General features: G+C 42.6%; 1 protein-coding gene across 3 annotated transcripts in view; it reads right to left on the bottom strand.

The window, feature by feature from the left end:
- LGR4 (leucine rich repeat containing G protein-coupled receptor 4) overlaps positions 1-20,503 on the bottom strand; it is a 75,378-nt gene that overhangs the window by 23,341 nt on the left and 31,534 nt on the right. For all 3 annotated transcript variants that reach the window (XM_083838647.1, XM_083838646.1, XM_083838648.1), the window contains exons 3-4: positions 5,561-5,632; positions 4,016-4,087 (exon numbers count right to left, since the gene is read on the bottom strand). In XM_083838647.1, coding sequence (XP_083694773.1) covers positions 4,016-4,087; positions 5,561-5,632 — 144 coding nt within the window. The remainder of the gene's footprint in view (positions 1-4,015; positions 4,088-5,560; positions 5,633-20,503) is intronic.

Below are 20,503 nucleotides of genomic sequence, written 5' to 3'. Positions count from 1 at the left end.
GAACTACCACTTGAAGCTGTGTATTTCAATTACGGTACTAGCAGAACGTTTCTAGAAGTGATTTGTGGGTTTTGTTGTTGTTTGTTGTATATACAGGAAGATAAGGGATCCTTCCAAGACAGCCAGACAGCCACAGACGGACTGGATGCTAGAGATGCGAGGTTAGAGGAGGTATGTGCTACAGCATATCTAAAATGTGGCCGAAATACGCCTCCATCCCCTGTTCCCACCCTTTTACTGTACACCTTTGCCCTGCGAAGCAAGGTGCCGCTCTCATTTCCTTCCGTCCCGCAGCAGGACCCCAGCCTTCAGCTCTCAGCTCCTCCCTGGCGGGGCCTCGCTGCTCGGAGCTGGCTGGGTACCACGGATGCTCGCAGCTGGCCCGGTGCACGCGGCCACATACCTGCAGCTCGGGTGAACGCCCACACACAGAGCAAGGCAGGAGCTACCACAGCCGAGTGCGGCACTGGCTCCGTCCCAACACCACCGTTTGGGAATCTGGAACAACACCGAGGCTGCGGTGCTTTGAACTGGTACTGGAGAACGCTCGAACATTCCCTGCGCGCGGGCGTGTGTGCACATGTGCAGGGCCAACAGCTCCGCGCTTCCCCGGCTGCAATTACAAGACGTGGTCTCTGACGGGTTGGTGGCCATTGACGAGCTTTCAGAAATGACTCACGGGTTTGATGGCAAATGCCCGACACAACAGCAGCAGCAATCCATTTTCTGAGTTCAGATGGAATACAGTTCTCTTTTCCAAAGCACCTGATTTTTTTTTAATATATTTTTTTAATGCAGTAGCTTCAGTATTCATCATGCTCTGGTTTGTACTAGAAAATTCTGTGTTATGACAAAGAATTCAGTTTATCTGGGCTTCTGGGGGTGAGTTAGAGGAATCGTGGAAACTGCTGTAGCTTAAAGAACCATTTCTGGGTTAAATCCCAGAATAAACAGTATTACCAAAAAAAAGTTATCACAGTCAAATACACACCTTACGCTAAAACACTGAAACAAGTGACCCTCTGAAGTTATTTCCCAGTCCTTTCAGTATCTGCACACACCATCACAGCGGCACACCACCTTGCTGCCCCTCTCTGTGTGACCCTTGGACTGCCGGTAAACCTCACCAACACCATTCCCAGACTTAAGCAATGTAAGATGCCACTTCATTACCTTGTAGTAACAAAAATACACTGTCAGTGCAGTATTGCTTCCGTGTGTAGCTCCTTACTCATCAGCTTTCTCTGCTCCCAAAAGCTGCAGGCAGAAGCAGCTGGCGGCTCCCATCCCAGCAGCACAGTCCCACGGTCCCAGTTTCTGCCCACAGGTATCGCTGCATCGCGCAATGTGAGAGCATATCTTGCCAGATAAGCTCTTCTGAGGTGCTAAAAAGTGAGTTTCCACTCACCAGAACTCTTCCTTTTGGTAAAATTTCATTTTCATAAATAATAACTCTTTTCTAACTCTCTTTAGGAGGCCAGAGCTGGGAAAATATCCAATATAAACAGAAAATAAAGAGCTGTCATTTAGTATTCTGAACCACACTGGCTACTCTCCAGCTATAGTATAAACACTCGGAATCATGAAGCTCCTGTAACCATCTCATTTATTTCAACCCAGGTATGTTTACTGGGCTCATTAATGCACACAATGTGGCAACTGCCTTCCTACGCAGCCGGGACTTGGAGCACATTAAGACTGAAACGAGACAGGGTTCTATGGGAGCTGCAAACCAAGCTCAGATTATCAATATACTATAAAGTTTTATGAACAAGCAAACCGTGTCTTCACCAAGAAAAAATCCCCCTAAAGCCACCTTTAGAGCAAACTGGGCAACTGCCAAAAGACATTCAGTTAAGCGATGTTTAAACTTGCAGTTTTTGGATTGAGATTATATATAAATAGGTAGAAGCATATATTCTGCAACAAGTTATTTGTTCTAGAAGGTCAGAGCAGCTCAGGAGCTTTAAATCCATTTTTGACACATTCTTTCAAAAAGTTTTTGTTTGTTTGCATTTTTTTTTTTTTTTACTAAATAAAGCAGCACACAGGCATTCAGATTTCCATGCTCACACAGAATTCAGAGGACCAGTCCAATATTCTTTTGCCAGAAGGTGCTGTCTATATTAGCAGGGGATCTGCCTAACTACTTTGCAATTTCTACAAGCGATGCAAGAAATTCGAAGGTTTCCTGAAACGTGAAAATGACAGAAATGCATTCTGGTGAAGCATACCGATCACACAGGAAAAATGCTTCACATTTCTCACTACGCTTTTCTAAAAAGAGAAGAAAACTCTTTGACTTTCTGACACTGATATTCAGTGACTTCCAGACTGGATTTGTCCACTGTATTTCTCACAGTAATTCTTGAAAACACAATCTGGTTTTCCTCAGAAAAAGAAAAAACAAACATCTAGCTACTTATTAATCCAATTTTCTCCTTTTGGACCTTCCTAAAATTGATAGTTTATCATTTGTCTACGAACACCGAAGCTCCCAGAACAGCAGACATCACCACATTTGGAATTGTGGCTTCATGTTTCAGTATCAATGACACTGTATCACACGATTATATCACTTATATCATTTGGTATTGCATAATCAGTGTTCTTTTTTTTAAAACCTAAAATATCTGCTTTTTTGAACAACTTGTTTCTAACCATATCCAAGTATATTAATTTCAAAAGAAAGAGAAAAATGATGTCTTTATCATTTTCCCCTTAACTTTGACCTTTTTCTTTTGCCCATAAAATTACCAAACCAACAACTGGAGATTAAATATTTTGAACTTCAAATACAGAACAAACGTTACTGTAAATAAGCAGAGACAAAAGCATATTCATCGAAAATGAAATGGATTATTTTTAGAAAACAAGTATTTACTGAAGCAGTTTCTTCTTTGGCACCTCAGAAGTGCTGGAAGCAAGGAGGGAGGCATTTTGGTTCTTCTTTAGAAATCTTACTACAGGGTTATTCATATCACGTCATCTGGCGGGGTTATATAACGATGCACAACCTCCGCACCAAGCAGACTGCAGCCCTGAGATGAGCAGCAGCAGCCCCCATGGCATGCGCTACACGTTGTCCCACTCCTGCTCCGCCGTGGGATAACCTGCAGCCAGTCTCACAGTGCCCCGTGCAGCTTGTTGGGGTTTCTTGAGATGGAAAAGGCGGGAATACAGGAGCAACCATGAGAATGTAGTGGCCAAGATCCAAGCTCAGGGAATGCAGAAAGCACCTTTGCAAGAGTTGCACAACTACTCCGTAATCTGATGCAACACAAAGAAACAGGATCTTAGCCAGAAACCTGAGTTTTGGCACAGAAGGAGTAGATAATCTGCCCTCTCTCTGTAGGTAAGCAGAAAGGAGGAAAAATTTTGAAACCCTTCCCCCCCTCCGCCTCCTCATCAGTGATAAGTATCTACCACCTAGAGAGCTGTAGCTAACTATTAAGGTCTGATTAAGATGCTTTATAAAACATAATAAGCCATGAGATAGCATAAGCACATACGAAATACCTTATGAGCAACTAGCAATAATGGCTGAGGCGTTCGTAACTGTCTATGTGATTTCAACACCTTCCAGTAAAACCAATACTATGCATGTCTCAAGCACTGCTCCTTCCCAGAAACCCCCTTTCCTCCTCCAGATACAAAAGACTCGGGCATGATTCATTTTTGCACAACGTTTTAAAATTGCTTAAACACCTTAGGACATGCATAAGAATGATAAATACTTAACTCCACCACCTCTACATTTATACAGCAATCATGTACCTGGGTTTGGGTTTTGAAAGAGTTTGGGTCTGGAACACCCCAAGGACAATGAATACAATACCTTGTGAACTTGGAAAACTTTGCCTCAGCTGAAACAGCAATATCAGAAAGTCCGGGTACATTATTACACAAACGATTATACCTCAGAAGTTTACAGAATGAAGCAAACTTGTACGAAGTGACCGAAAGTGGGACTTGGAGAACAATGCAAGAAGAAAAGCCAAGTAAGAAAACTTACAAGGACTGTAAACCACTTAATCCTCTGATGGCCTCATTAGGTACGGTCTTCAGCTGATTGTTCTGTAGGGTTCTGTAAAAATTTCCAGTGTGTTAGTGTAGTAGACTTTGACAATCATCTTTATACAAACAGCAGAGCAGACAGAAGAGCCCACGGTTCACTTCTAATGCACATAAGAGCACGTGCGATTATCAAGACAACATACCAAAAGACAATGATGAAACAAGAAAATGGTCTATTTGAGCTGCATTTGCAACTCATTAATGGTATTAACTTGCAGACAATAAGATTCTGACATAACACACTGAAATTCCTGAGAACTCACTGAAGAGGCCAAACAGTTTAATGCTAGTACAAATTTGCTAAAACGAATGACATTTTATTATTTTCTTGTGAAATCTTCCTATACATGCTACAAAATACACAAACCTCTAATTCTTCTTAAAGCCGCATCAATACACAATGTGTTAGCAATCTAATTTACAAAGTTTATTCCCAACAAAGCACCTCTGGGCACAACATTAAAAAGATACAGAACAAAACTAGAGCCAAGTGGAATTCAGTTATGCTGTATTTTTAGAATTTCTTTTATGGGACACCATAGCATGGCATGATGAGTACTTTCATATAAAGAGAATTTAAATAATTAAGATTCTCAAACATTATGAAATATTATTAGGTTTTGGTTCATATTAGGGTAACTGTAATTGGACATGTAAGGTTACCTGTTAATTAATATCTAAACACCAATTTTTTCAGGAACTGCGAAAATTTCAGGCTTCTCCAGAGTTGAGTATCTCAACAGAGATACCTTCAAGGGCCTTCATATTGTGCATTCAATTCACAAAACATCTTTGCAGATCAGCAGTTTCCTAATCTGCATCCTGCTTATGCTGTGTGTTTATGCTTCTTTCTTTAAAACCTCAAAGTCCTTTGTCATTAGGTTATTTAAATACCTGTTTAATTAACTATCTATTACCCTACCAGCAATTGGAAATATTTGTATCTGCATAAATGCTACAATTTCTGGGTAGAGGTTTTTAAAACCCCAAAGAGCAAAAAGCTGTTTTTATCCTTAGCTATAGAAAAGTAGTTGAACTTTTTTTCTAACAGTAAGTCATTCTCACCTAAAGCAGCATGAAACTCTCAGAATGACTTATATCTCCGGTAGGGTATGGTGCAAAGTTCAACCGGTATCATAAATCTCTGTAAGCACTAGCACTACCTGATGCAATAAGATGTGGGGGTGGAGAACAACAAAAAAGCTTTATATGCCCTTTTCAGGATTTTTCCTCCTTAGGATTCCTCTGCTACAAGCTATACGTCTGGAAAAAAAAACTCAGTGTTCTAACGGGATGCAGTAATTTCTGTTTAGGCTTTATATAAAATGTAGGAGCGCTGTAAATTTGGGGGGGGGACACACAATACTGTTTTAGCAGAGAAAGGCAGGAAAAAAAATCTCAAGGCAGCCCATCAGTAAATAGGCTGACTATGCAATAAGAAAGCATACATCTAGCTACGAAGCTCTAAAACCCGATTACTTACAGAACTTTGAGTTCTTTCAACCCAGACAAGGCCTTCGGATGGATAAAAGAAAGGTCATTGCCGGCCAGTCGCCTGGAAAAAAATTGTAATAATAATTTCAGTCATAAAATACAGTACTTCTACAATCATCTAACAAGACAAATCACCAACACAAGAAATCTTGCAAGCAATGAGGTATTTTGCATCCACTTATGCTATATTTACGATCTTCCAAGTTTGTATCAGTTGCTTCAGTCATTACACTCTTTTCACAACCGGGATACACTCAGCCTCACAGATATACTTGTGCAAACATGCTAGGGAAAAAAAAAAAAAAGCACTACAGAACAATAAAGAATCTCCTTATGGTACTAGGTTTGAGAAAAGTTCATTTCCCGCTACCAGTGCAATTCCTCAGGCTTTCAGCATTGCTTCAGTGAAACACATGCTCTGATATACATGTGGTTTTAATCTATGCAGCAGTTTCTAAAGAAACTGCAGTGAAGTAAAAATAGCTAGATGGTAAGGAGAGGGAGGGAAAAGTTTGTACTGGAGTCTCAAACGTGAACGGTACTCACAAGCAGGCTGTACATTTACAGCGTTGACAGCTGACAGAAAGCCTGCCAACATCACCAAGACAATTGTCTTGGTCATCCTTCACTTTGTTGTCAGCTCTTTGGATATTTTTTTCAGAAAGAAAACTGTTTTGGGAAGCGAGAAAGAAGGAAGGGAACAGCATCCGCAGCAGTAATCCCACTGCCTCCAACCGAGGCTGCTTTCAGCCTTGGACTGCTAGATGCTAACACAACCCAACTGGGAAAACAACTGCGAGACCAGCAGCAATACATACAGGAGGCACTGCAGAAGACAAAGCAGAAACATCAGCCCCAACAGCTGCTTCCCAGCAGCTCCTCCCATCCCCCTCTCCTTTTTTCGACGACCTTTTTGCCCGCATCCTGACCAGCAGACCCCGTGTGGTCCAACCTTTGCTGAGCTGCGGATAGCTGGGACACGAGGTGTATGTTTTAGGGATAAGGACAACAACGCAGAACACCTGGTGATCCATAGCTGCCAAAAGACGCCATCATTTCAGGCCAGGTCTTTGCTTTCAGACTTGGTTTCATACCCAAGCTAAGCAAAATCAATGTTGGAAGAGGTCGTGTAACGAAATCATCTGGTGGAAGTACCACGTACAACACAGCGTTCATAAGTGAGAAGCAGTATATGTGCTTCAAAGAACATCACGACACACCACTGCTACCGGAAACTGAAGTGAGACAGCCACACTAGGAGAAAATACTATTTCCAACAGGAAAATAAGGAAATAAAGTGGCATCATCTAAAGGATCAGCTTAACAAAACAACACAATTACATTTGATCTTGCTCTCTAACCACATAGCAGCGATCACCCAGAGCATTTGATTCCAATAGCAATCTGCTCATAGCAGAATTAATGGCTTAATCGAATGCTGCCTAATACAGAGCATAACAGTTATGTTTATTAAATCCATTCATCAAAGGCAGACGATTTCATTTGTGAGCGAAGGGAGAAGAGGATTGCTCACGGTAAACAGGATGGTAGCTGCAGATCCTACTTGCTTTTAGAGAACTTGCTTTTAGTTTCCATCATTCCCATGCACACCCCAATCGCCATAGCTTCGGCTCCAACATCATCTCAAGCATGCTTAAAGTTCATCACCTGCTGTTAACAAATCATAATAATAAAAATAAAAAAATAGAGAGCTGACTGCTGTGAAAAGCTCGCGTGGCTTGTATATAACTGGGCAGCCCTGAACCAGAAGAAAAGGAGAAACAACATACACTTATTCTTGAAATCCCCCATCTGCAAAGAACCTCGGGACTTGGGAGCTGTGATATGATTTTTCAAATACTTTGAATTTTTAACAGGAATGAAAAATTCCAAATGGCAACTAAATATCTGCCTCCCCAAATTCATTTTGTTGCCAGTAGCAGCCCCAAATCATTTTTTTTACACCTTAAAGGGGGTGGGGGGGGGTGGGGAGAGAAGTTCTCCAGTATTTCATGGCTTTCGTTTTAACATTCTCCTAAGAAGGTCATTGTAAACTGAAAGAAATAGATTAAACATGCTGGGTCTCTACACCAGTAATTTTGGCAGTGATCTGCAGAACACATGTTTGTTTTAAAAAGCATTCAAAACATCAAAATAGAAATCCTTAAATCAAGAGAAATTTAACTGAGACTTCAGCACTGAATTATTTTGGCACCGAAACAATAGTGGATGCTGATTACCTAACACGTGCTTCAAAACGCAGCAGTCCTGATGAATGTTTGTCAAGCAGCTCTGGTTCCAGCTCTGCTGAGGTTTCCAGTTAAATGGGTTGGTGTGTGACATATCAGGCATCTGCTGTAATTTCTTCCTCCCAGAGAGACTCAGGATTATGATTTGTTTTAGAAAGCTAAACTAAAGCCAGTTGAACAACCTTCCCCCAGCCTCACCGAGTGTCCCTAACACAATTTACAGAGCACTGGAAACAAAATACAACTTAGCCAAAGCAAGGCTTGCGTGACTTCAAATAGCAAGACTCAGCCTACCTCAAGGCAACTCCTGTTTATTCAGCCTTTTGCAACCAACCAGCAGAAAAAAACTGCAATCCAATACATTTCCGTTTCTCCTCCATCTGGCAGCCTTCCAGGAAACAGGATACAACTAGCCAAGTGTGCAAAGGCTTTACTAATCAGTTTGCCAAATATACATTTATCATTCGTGTCCTAGCCTTGGGGAGCATAGCTACTCATTAGGAGGTTGGAGCTGCAGCTCTCCAGTAGGCAAGGACGAATGTGTTGGACGCCGCTCTCAGCACGCTTACTTCCCTCTGCTGCAGCACGCAGCAGCTGGGCGGATGGAGGGATTTCTCTTTGCATAATCAGCTTCATTTTAAAGAGAGAAAAGAGCAAATAATGGCACATAACGTAGCGCGTATACAGCACACGCACTGAAATGTCACTGAAATAGTGCAGTTGGGTTTTCCACATACCTCCTTACAGCATGTCTGAAAAATAGACACATTCAGAGTTTAAAGTATAATTTTTATACATATACACACACACAAAAAAATAAAGCACCTCTGTTTCTCTCTCACAAACACACGGCGTAAGTGGGCTGAGGAAAATCCCAGCATTGCCAAGGCTCAGAGCCCCAGCAGGACAGAAGCAAGCTTAACCTCTTCCCAGCAGCCTGCCTGGTCTGCTCGGGCCCAGGCCTGGAAACTTCCTCACCACGGTGGGACAACTCCAAGCTGCTCCGAAGTGACACCTGAAGGCAGCCCTACACCTACGCTGTCAGGAGCTGAGAACCCACCCTTTTCTTCCTCTTGAATGGGAACAGACTAAGAGAGCTAGGCTGAAAGTCAGTCCATAGTTAGGCTGGCCAAGTCACATCAACATTCAGGAGAGCTCTTTCTCCAAAAGGCCTAGGACTATAAAATAGGTCCGTCTACAGAGACAAACAGTAAAAATGTAATTTAATAGACTACTGTTGGGATAAAATTTTTGCCATTTTGGACACATCCAAAAGGACAAAACTCATTTCAGTGTATTAGCATAATAGAGTAAGTAGGACATACGGAGGACAAAATAATTCTGCTATCCTGTCATTTCCGGTAGGAGACCGATACACTCTAATCATTATTTTAAGTGGCACAGTAAATGATCTCCAAATGTAGAGGAAACCTTGTTGTTATTACAGAAATCGGGACACAATCCGGCTGGGGAATAATCTTCCACATTATCTAATTCCCAGAGTACACAGCAAGCATCACTTCTTGCAGTGAAACTGTTCTGAAGGCAGCAAAGACTGCTCTCTTTTGGGAAATTAAGAGTTCTGCAATGATGAGTCTGGCAACCCTGCTGCATGGTAACCGAGCCAAGTTAATCCCTCATGTCACTCCAAAATCAGGGAGGATGTCCCACGGATGCATCTTTGGCCATAACAATTAAAACCACCACTCTCATCTTGACAGGATGCAACACAAACATCTTGCTTGTCTTTCATCCCAGATGGTGGTGAACCCAAGTTACTTGAGCAAAGAATAGGTCTCCTCCTGTCCTTCTGAAAACCTCTCTCTCTCACACACACACACACACCGGGAGAGACAGAGAGGTTTTGCCTTTTTTTTTTTTTTATTTTAGTTCAGGTTGTTGTTTTTTTTCCACCTTTGTGTGTTCCTAACTCTACCTGGCAGTCTTTGTCTCCCATAATAATACATAGGCTACTTTTTCCACGGATCAACTGTAATCTGGCTTTCTCAACTGAAAATTCATATGTTGACACACAATAAAAGCTTTACATGTCATAAGAAATCACAAGCTTTATTATTTTTATTTCTTAGCTGCTTTCTAGTGAGACCCAAGACTCCTATTCAAGATCGAGTCAACCTTTCACAGTTCCTTTCAGACCGTCTGCCACCGGTTCTCTGCCTGTTCCCCGTCTCCTTTTAATTCTCCAACTTTTATCTACATACTTTCATCTTAAAGGAAAACATTTGGTTGCTTCCCCACTCACACTTTAGCAATTTCTTTACATTTTTGCTGTCTTCCACCAGACTATTCTGTCATCCTTACATACGTGTCCATACCCCTACCATCAGCTTTTTTGGGGTTCCTTGTGCTTCACACACAAATTTGCATTTTGCTTCAAGTTCTCCTGCTACAGAAGTAACCTTTGAAAATGCCTTACAGATACACCTAATGGAGAATATGGATTAAATTCTCAGACCTAGGAAAAGAGTTTCATGTTCCACTTATTCCTGCAAAGTAGCCACTTCGGAATGGAATTCTGTTTCCTTAAGTGCAAAGAATCGATAAAATGTATGATTATCTGCTTTTTTTAAGCCATACAGAAAAGGCAGACGATGACAATTTTACACCCACCTTCTAACTTCAACAAGTGAAAAGCGCTGGAGATCCATAGTTACATGCTGCAATTTACTCCTAAAGGTTTGAAGTTTTACAAAAGAGGTACAGACGCTTGCAGGAAAATATCAAAGGCTCACTGCTTCTCCCGTGCAGCGATGCCTTGAGAGGGCACACGCCTGTGCAGACAGCTCCTGCCCGTCCTCAGCAGCCGCAGAAGGGGGGACGCTTTTAAGTGGAAGCAGTATTGCTGGACTAAACTTCACTTTGCTTATCTGTGAGAAGCAAACGGCCCCTTTGGGACTTCTGTCAGCTGCAGCCTGCTGCACTGCTGTGAAGCAAATCAGTAACCTACAGATTACTCCAATTCTTCCGTGCCAGTTTAGCTTAACTAAATGGATACTTTATTCTGCTTCTGCTAATGGAACATGCATTCATCCTCATCTCCTTTTCTTGCACTGGTTTCTTTATTCCACAATCTCAACCATTACTTATAAAACTCTGATTACATACGCCAAGACACATCAGGAACCAAAAAAGAAGGTCTACAACTACAACCAGCACTGAAACTGCACCAGCTCCATCAGGCTGAGCAGGCACTTCCCATCCCGAGACTTGTTCACATCTCCAGTTGTCTATAAACTATAGTGAACTCCAAGGTAATAGTTTGTTTTCCAAATGCATTCCTGATCTGAAATTTAAAAAGACCAAGTAAACTAAACTGAACAAAAGAAAGTCTACAGCCTCTCTGTAAGTTCTAATGCTAAATATTCGGCTAGAGTCACTAGCACCTACTGTAAGACAAAATGTGGTTGTATGATACTCCTTTTCAAGGACTATCACAGAATATTTATAGTGATATTCTTTTCTTGTTAAGAGGAAAATAACTGATATCGAAAAAAGCGAGTACTTCCCTCTATGCAAAACATGAGTCGTCATTAATTTGCGAGATACTGCCTGCAAATTGAATGATGCCTAATATTTGGGCAAGACCTCCTTGAAGTGGTGACCATCAGGGACCGTCATGTGCACTTAAGGAAATACATATAACCTAAAACAGTTATTACACAATATGAGTTGCTGTCACAGTACTCCCAATTAGTATTCACCAGGAAAAAAAAAAACAAAAAACAAAAACAAATTTGCAGAAATTTTCTAAAAATCAGTAAAAACATGCTGCTTTGAGAATTGGTAACAACTATTCTGCAGTCATAATGACAAGTTGTTGCAGTAAACAACTTCAATTTCTCCTACCTTGAAAGCAGAACTTATTTTATAAAATACATCTTCTCCCTATTTGCCTTTGCATGTCTTGCACCGTGTCATGGCAACTACCCTTCCTTTGCAGTAGGAAGTAGCTGTAAGCTGGGAAGTTGCAGTAGCTTCCTTCCCAGCTACACCTTTCCCTGGATAGCTGCCCCAAAGCACTAGGGTGGGTCTGTACAAGCTGATCTAGGTTCTGCCACTCTGGATTTCTGTGTTTCTTTGAGCACAAACAGGCGCTATTACAGATGCCATCACGTTTATAGGAGAAGGAGCTACCTGAGACAAACATCCCACATTCCTCACCATGATAGCCAAACTTAAATAAGCCAGTGCTGGAGAAGAGATGACTTTTTGGGGGGATTTTCTTTTTTCTTGTTGTTGATTCCAAAAGCCATGTCTAAGCACTAACTTCTCCTTTTCACTGTGGATACTGAGAGATAGGGAGCACCTCGCTGTGCTACGGGAATGACTTCAACAGTGGTGGGCCAGCTGCTGAGCAGGGTCTCTGATGTTCTCAGAGGCTTGTGGTTGACAGCTCCAGTTCAGAGGACTTGGACTTTTCAAGCTGGATGCGTGGATTTGAAACCAACCTCATCACAGGCCACGAGATGGACACAGGCCCTCTGCTGCCTGTGTGGATCAGCACGTGGTCCGCTACACTGAGCTGACAGAAGCTCTTCCAGCACCAACACACTCCTTCCTAGCTATAGATCCATTTCACTTACCAAGTCTGTAAAGCAGAAACGCAGAGATCAAGGCAACCAAGATATGTTTTCATCAGCTAGGATGCAGCTCTTGAAACAACTACAGCTTTGCACTTCTGGCAGATACTATTATTCGGATGCTCGGGTTTCCAAGATCACAAAACTCTTTGACAGTTAGACATGAGAAGGTGAAAACAAGAAGTCAGTTGAGCCAGTAAATCCTCAAAGCTGCTTTATTCTGTCCATACGGCCTGTCTCTTGCCCTGACATTTATTGATTTTCCAGGCATGGGATCATTTGAATGACCACGCATCTAGCAAGTGACACTGCAAAATGTGGAAGTGGATTCAATCAACATATATTTGGCAACTAAATCTGTTACCATTTTTCTAACCACTTCAGATACATACCGGGCAAATACAATACCTAGTTTATGTAGACACCTCTGCAACTGGGGAGGCCTAGCCCGAGAGGTTCTGAGGCTGCCACTCAGCCTCCAGAAGTTTCTTACCTGGTTTATACTTTCAGGCAGCCCCAGCCTGGCAGCTGAGGCAGCGTAATCAATTCTGGCTTGTAAGACGGGTCTCGAAGTCTGACACCGTAAGGTTCAGCCCTCAGACAGAAAACAATACGCGATTGTGAAGCACAGTGAGAACTTTCTAAGCCACTGAAGCATTGTTCTTGTATCAGCAGGACTGAAACTCATCCAGAATCAAACTGATTTAGGACTCACACAGATAAGAAAACATTAATTAAACGCAGGTTGGCCAACATGTTTTTAAACATCATTTAGCATCTAGTGCAGACCAAGTAGGTGATGTTTAAAAATATCTTAGCTGACTGTGGTTAATTCTACTTGGGAGTCTTCGCCTAGAGGTTTGTCTTGACGAGAATGCGAAGGTGCAAGTTGCGACACGCCGGCGCACTGTCTGAAGCTCCAGCACACACAAGGCAGCAAAAGTTTCTAATGTATGCTAGCTGGTCAAGTTGAAGCTTAGGCTTTTAACTTGCTAACACACGTGAAACCTACATCTCACATTTTCTTCATTAGAACTTCACCTCTCGGAATTCAAGCTGGAGGGAGAGAGTGAAGAAATTGCCTCCTCCAGCTGTTCAAATATTCAGGGCTGGCAGACGGACCACGGGCACGCGTCGGCTTCCAACCCACCGTCAGCCGGCTATTTCTGAAACACCGACCCAGGACGGCTCAACGGGCTGCCTTGACAATAAAGCAGCTGACGAGAACTCTTGGTTTGCTCCTCCGTCCCTGCTGTGGGAGCTGAACGGAGAGGTGCGGGGCAGTGACGTCTCCAGTCGCACCAGCTAGTTTCACAAGAGGATGCTCAACCACAGCCTCAGTTAGCACATGTCAGCAGGACGACTTCTCTCACGGAGATTCATCCTTCCTTTTCTACTCAGAATGAGCCCTTTGTCTCCAGCTTCCCATTACCAGTCCGAGGGCTAGCTGTATTTATGGAAGGGAGAGGAATGACACCACCTTATCAACAGCCCCACGCTACCCTGCGAGCACTGTATGAACAGCCCGAGCACCGAAGGACGAAGACCTCCTTCCACCAAATGCTTCCGCAGCCAGGTGAGGAAAGCCGCTGCACGCCGAGCTACCAGCTCAGCCTCGGTGGCCTTGGCACAACTCCACGACATGTCTTATTCATAAAACCCAAGTAATAAAACAGACCGACGCTCCCCCTCCCTCCTCAAGGATAACACGGCTTGGTACCGATGCGGAAATTAGAAGGAAGGGACCATCGCAATTACACGCTGAAGCAGATACTACAAAAGCAAGCAGCTGTGCCATTTCAGCCAGGTGGTCATCTTCAGCTGCAGTCAAGAGGAAAAATAACTCGAGACATTTCCCTTGCAGATACTTCCTGATTACAACCTCATGGCCAAAACACCTCATTTTCCACTGCCTGTATGCATTTTAATTAATCCTTACGTTCTCAAAATGTATTTTGTCAATTAGAAGCCACGATCAGAAGCTCTGGCTTGGGGGGAGGGGTGTGTGAGGTGTTTCAGTAAAACCTTTTAGTGCTGTAATCAGCATAGCTATAATCAAATAGTCAAGCCATTCTCAGTCCTACTATTCCTTTTCCTGAAAAACTACAGTTGCATGCTCTCTCGCTCGCTGTTTATTCACCTCTCCAAAAGCAGACACGCATTGTCTTTCAGAAAAGAGAAACCTTTTCTAGATCAAAATTTTCTTTGTGTCACTTTCATTCCCTAAGCACTTTCACCAGCTATTAAACAAAAATCTCAATCAAATTTGCCCGTGACCAATAAAAACTATCTGAGGACAGTGTCACAGAAGAGAGACTGTTTCACATGACATATAAACAAAAACCAGAAACAAAACAGACCTCGGCATCAGCACACATCTGCAAGATAACCGAGCACTGCTGTCTCTTGGTGCCTTCAGGAGCAATGATTTTCCTCTCAATAACACTGGGCACGATACGCTCTTTGAAACTTGCAGGCAGAGAGCAGTGAGCATCCTCCCTGACCTCTGTGGAAGTGCAGAGCCCTGCCCATGGCTGGCTGGCTTGGGGTGAGCGATGGTCTTGTTCTGCCAGCCACACGCTTGTGCCACCGGCAGCCTGAAGATGAGCAGCACACTTTGCTTTGCCTCCCCCACCAGCTCACGCTGACCAGAAGGCAGCGAGGCAAAACTTTATTCAACAGTGCAGGGCAGATAAGAAGACAATGCTTTAAAAGGTTAAGAGCAGAAATCAAGCCATGGTAAAAAGGTCATGAAGTCAAGGAGACATTTGCTTTCTTTGAGTGGTGCACGTTTCTGAAGTCAGACTGGAAAACTTGCCAAGAATAAAAATCATTTCAATTTGCCTTCCCTGATGAGAGAGCACCTTTTAATTAATCCAGCAGATCTTCCACCGATGCAGTGAATAGAAATTGTGTAGTCAAAACCCTTCAGACTCCTTCAGATAACTTTAAATATTAGAAGGAACGGAACTAAAACAGTTTAGAAAAGCATCAAAACATGGCACAGCCTTGCTCTTCTAGTTAAAAATTCACACTGGAAAACGGGTCCTGCTTTCTAAAAACACTGCATTAGCTAGCTATATTTTCCCCTTCTAGCTTTCTATAAATACTTTAAGGTGTGGTTAGAAAACTGTGGCCAAATTCTTCAAGGATTTTTAGTTTCCATATCAAGTTCAGGGCTGTAGCATATTTATGTTAACATTTTCTGGAGAATACACTTCTTTAACTGCTGTGGCAAAACCCTTGGTGGTCTGCTCCTCGCTGACTCTGACCATTGCTGTTTCAATCATTCGCAAATTACTTCCAGATGGGTATCAGTTACACAGAAATGGAGAATTTTTATAACATTTATAAATAGTGCAAGAATCCTACAGACACATGGTAAGTACACTGTGCAGCAACATGCACGAGCTTGTGAGCAGGGGCACACGGAGCACATAACCCACCAGGCAGATTTGGCTTGCAGACAGCTGGAATGCCTTTCTTTGTACCTCCTAGTAAGACTCACGTACAACAGCACCTCTGCAGCACAAAACCTCAGATTATACCTGCAAATATGATCTTTCACCAGGCAGTCGGCTCCCTAAACACGGCCATTTAGTGTCACGTTAAATGTCCTCTTCCAGCCGGTCTCCCGCTGCCATTCCAGGAGGCCACCGGTCTCCCATCTGCATCTAGGTCAGAAAACCTAGCACACCTAAGAACAGCACTGGATGAAGGTGTTTAGGCACCCAAATCAACCACCTTTTAGTGATGTGGAAGACACTTTTTAATGGAGCAGCCAGCTTTTACAAATCTGTTATGCTACTTCTTTCATTTTTATTTGCTAGCATTCCTTTTAGGATTTGGAAAACGATCCTCTGAAATCTCTGGAGACTACCACATTGCATTAAGGAGATGACAAGCTCCATATTAAAGAACTCCTAATGCATTTTTTAATCCCATCCTCTCCACATGTGTACTGTGTAAGACTCAGTTGCCTACATAATACATTTAATTGCCTCCCATTTACATTCAATTAAATTCTGTGATACTATTTTGCAATATTAACTAACTCTTTCAAGGGGCTAATCTCCTGGAGGATTTGACAAACAGCAGGGCTAAAGTCACGCTTTAGAGAGAACCATGCTCTCCCATGGTATAAAGAAAAAGGTATGTGGGGCTCATCTCCTGGATGAAGACAGCTACTAGTGTCCACGGCGGTGTGGTACTTACTGCATTCACATTAGTTTGTGGGATTCTCATTTGCTTTAGGCATGTAATTCTTGGGAAAAGGTCTAGATGGAAAAGTTGCTTCCAGCACAGATTTCAACACCTCTTTGCTTTAACTCCATCTCTCTTTATTTGGCATGGAGACTCACACCCAGGTTTGTGTGCTGAAAAAGCAAATTTGCTAGCGCCTGGCAGTCAGAACTTGGATCTGTTCAACTGTAAACAAAATCCAGGAAGAAAGTTTGAAAATCGTCTTTGAGTGGAGAGGGAAAATTGTGGTTGTACACTGGGAAGTACGACAGTTTGTTCTAGTAACAACCAGGAAAAGTAAAGACTAGAAGCTTCTTTACCCTGTTCCCATAGAGAAAAGGGAATCAGCAGAATGAAGCCAAAATGTGCCATGTCTGGTACTAGTTATTTCTGATAGGGAGGTAAACTTCCCTGTGTCTACTTTAGGCTGTTAGAGTCTCTCTAGGAAGACCACGAAATGAAGCGAGGGAACCTGGAGCTGACTTGTGCGCAGATGACCATAACCAGATCTTTATGCAACAAGAAGAAACCTTCCCACTGCCAGTGGAGAGGTCCAGAGGCTCTGCAGGCAGGCTTCCAATTGTAAGCAGGCTGCTGCTGCGAAACATTAACAACTCACACGTCTCACTTCATGGTTTTCAAGTGAGAAAATTCGAAGAGTATGTAGATATAGCGTATTTATCTTCTGCTCTCTTGGTGAGAAAATTTGAAGAGAAGAGTATGTAGATATAGCATATTTATCTTCTGCTCTCTTGGGCAACCTTCCTGTCTTCCTACACATGACAGGTTGTCAATTGGAGAGTTTTTCTTTAAAAAAAAAAAACAAAACTGTTCTTTCTGGAGATTCTCCTACCCCTGCAGCATAATTCTACTGGCTGGTTTTTCTGAGGGGAGAAGAGACTACGGGTAAAACAACAGATTGACTCACGTACTCTGATATACATGATTACTTTCCCAAATCTTCCAAAGTAAGAACATCAGCTTCAAACAGCTACCTTTTGTAAGAGGTAACTCAAGCATAAAAAAATATCGGGTGTTTTTTTTTTCTTTTGTACTAAGGATCTGTGATTGCTTCAAGTATGTCTGAACCTTTGGCAAGTCTAATTTTCACTGTAAAGTTGTTGTTGTTTTCAGAAGTTGATTTAACCCTGAAGTCAGCACGCTAGGAATGATTTAAAGCCTTTGGGTGTTCACATCTAATTCTTAATGTCGATCTATTTTTTTGCAAAATGAAATGCTGGAATTTAAGGGGACAATGAGGTGCATGTAGCAAACGACTCTTGGGCAATAAGCACAATAGATGGTGGCTGAAGGCTCTGCCTTTTCTCTTTACCTCCTGACACACCCCTGGGTTTATGGAAGTTACACAATATGCACACCCACCAGTTAGGTTTTATTGCTTAATTACTTATACTGAAAAAATAAAGGCTCCCACAGTCATCTGAAGTTGGGGGTGGAGTTCAGAAAACAGAATTGTTTCTTTCCACTTTTGGTGTGAAATACAGCTAAAGAATTTGGAAAACAAATGGCCTACAAATATAGGCTAACAAAATAAGATACAGCCACACAGTAGCACATATTATAAAGCACACAGGGAGTGTTGGCCAATACAAATTCTGAGCCAAGCAAGTTTCCCCCAGGCCTCTCTTTTTTTTTTCTCCTTTCCTTTTTTTGAATTGGTTACTCATGCCATACCGCAGCCTTTCTCAAATCACGTCAATTGTGACTATGAACCATCTGAAATTCTGGTAAATCTGTTTCCTGCCAGGTTTTCTAGACTATATTGTAAAAGTAAGCAATGCTTAAAGTAATATGCAAGGAAACAGAACCTGTTGAGCATGAAATGAGGAATCTCACACACAGTTCATCTGACATTCATCTAACACTTCACAACTGTAATGACCTGAGCCAGAGTCTCTTAAAGCACAGTGAAATCAGACATGTACGTGTATCAGGAATGGTAGCTGCTATATTATCAGGACATAGGAGAGACCAAAATTCTAAGTAGAGGCAGAACACCTTATTAGACCCATCAGTGTAGCCGCGGCACAAGGGACAAACACAGAGAAGCTTTCAGAAACACAAGCCTTTCTTCAGGAGCAATTGAGCCATCTCTATCAGTTTCTCAGTACCTTTGTTCCAAGGAGGTGCAGTTATAGCAGATAACTAGAATTAAAAGGTTCCAGGTTTTATCTGTAGTTTTGCTGTGGCGTTAATTTATCGGGTTGCCGTCTATAAATGGCTTTCCTTTTTTGTTTCAGTTTCTTTTTCTTTAACAGTTGGAACAATGCTTCCCTACTTCGTAAGGACCCATATCTTTTTGGAAACTGAACTCTTCTTTCCCCAAGGTACTTTTATTGAAAAAAATCTCTTAACACAGAATTAGTATTTTCAGGCTATATGAAGTCACAAATAGGGACAGCCTTAGTTTGTATTTTAAATGTTCTTTGCCATGAGAAATGTTACTTTGACACTGTGAAAATGCAAAAGAAAAGAAAATTGCAGTGCTTTTTGCTTCTCTACTGCTTACTACTGGAAGTTGTGGGAGTTGTGGTTGATAGCAAGTTGAATATGAGCCAGCAGTGTGCCCTGGCAGCCAGGAGGGCCAACCGTATCCTGGGGTGCATCAAGCACGGCATTGCTAGTCGGTTGAGGGAAGTGATTGTCCCGCTGTACTCTGTGCTGGTGCGGCCTCACCTCGAGTACTGTGTGCAGTTCTGGGCACCACAGTACAAAAAGGACGTGAAACCGTTGGAGAGTGTCCAGAGAAGGGCGACGAAGATGGTGAAGGGCCTAGAGGGGAAGACGTATGAGGAGTGGCTGAGGTCACTGGGCCTGTTCAGCCTGGAGAAGAGGAGGCTGAGGGGGGACCTCATCGCAGTCTACAACTTCCTCACGAGAGGGAGTGGAGGGGCAGGCGCCGATTTATTCCTAGTCACCAGTGATAGGACCCAAGGGAATGGTGTCAAGCTGAGGCAGGAGAGGTTTAGGCTAGACATCAGGAAAAGGTTCTTTACCGAGAGGGTGGTTGCACACTGGAACAGGCCCTCCAGTGAAGTAGTCACTGCACCAAGCCTGTCGGAGTTTAAGAAGCGTTTGGACTGGGCACTTCATCACATGGTCTGAAATTTTGGGTAGACCTGTGTGGTGCCAGGAGTTGGACTTGATGATCCTTATGGGTCCCTTCCAACTCGGGACATTTTATGATTCCAAGTTCTCAACATTCTCGGGGAAAGGTTGAACCACTGCCCTCTTTTAAAGATACGGAAACTAAGGCACACAGAAGTTACTTGTAACATAATAGTACTTATGAAAGTAGTAATTCAAAGTCAAAGCCTCCTCCCTGTTTATTGACTCTGAAAACAGACAGCTCTCAAACCCAATCTCATTTAGCGCTGTGTTGTTAAGGGTTTCGCCTTTGCAAAGGCATCCCAGTGAAGACTTGGGTTCAGCAAAATACTGGGCACACGAATCAAGCACAAACTAGGGACTAGAGTTCAGAAGTACCACCTAAGCAAAACCTAAAGCTAAAAAGCAAGTGGGACAGGAGGTAAATGGGAGCTGGAGAGAGAGCTTCTGACAGAGAAACTAAGAACAAGAAGTCCTGTACCACTTAACTTCAGTTTCTGAAGCAGGTCAGGCTGGGCTTGTGAACACTGTCTCTGCAGCCTACAAGGGCAAAGGGAGCAAGCTGCTCAGTAACTGAAACAACATATATTTTATGGAAGTTATGCAACAGATACACTGCAGCTCCATCGGAAACAATGGTAATTACACACCTCTTGTGTTATCTTTGGATAACGCTGTAATTAAGATGTGTCATCACTCTAGTCATGATTA

The sequence above is a fragment of the Anser anser genome (genome assembly GCF_964211835.1).
Source record: "Anser anser genome assembly, chromosome: 5".
Taxonomy (NCBI): domain Eukaryota; kingdom Metazoa; phylum Chordata; class Aves; order Anseriformes; family Anatidae; genus Anser; species Anser anser.
Note: the sequence above shows the minus strand (reverse complement) of the source record. Positions and strands in the feature narration are given on the sequence as shown.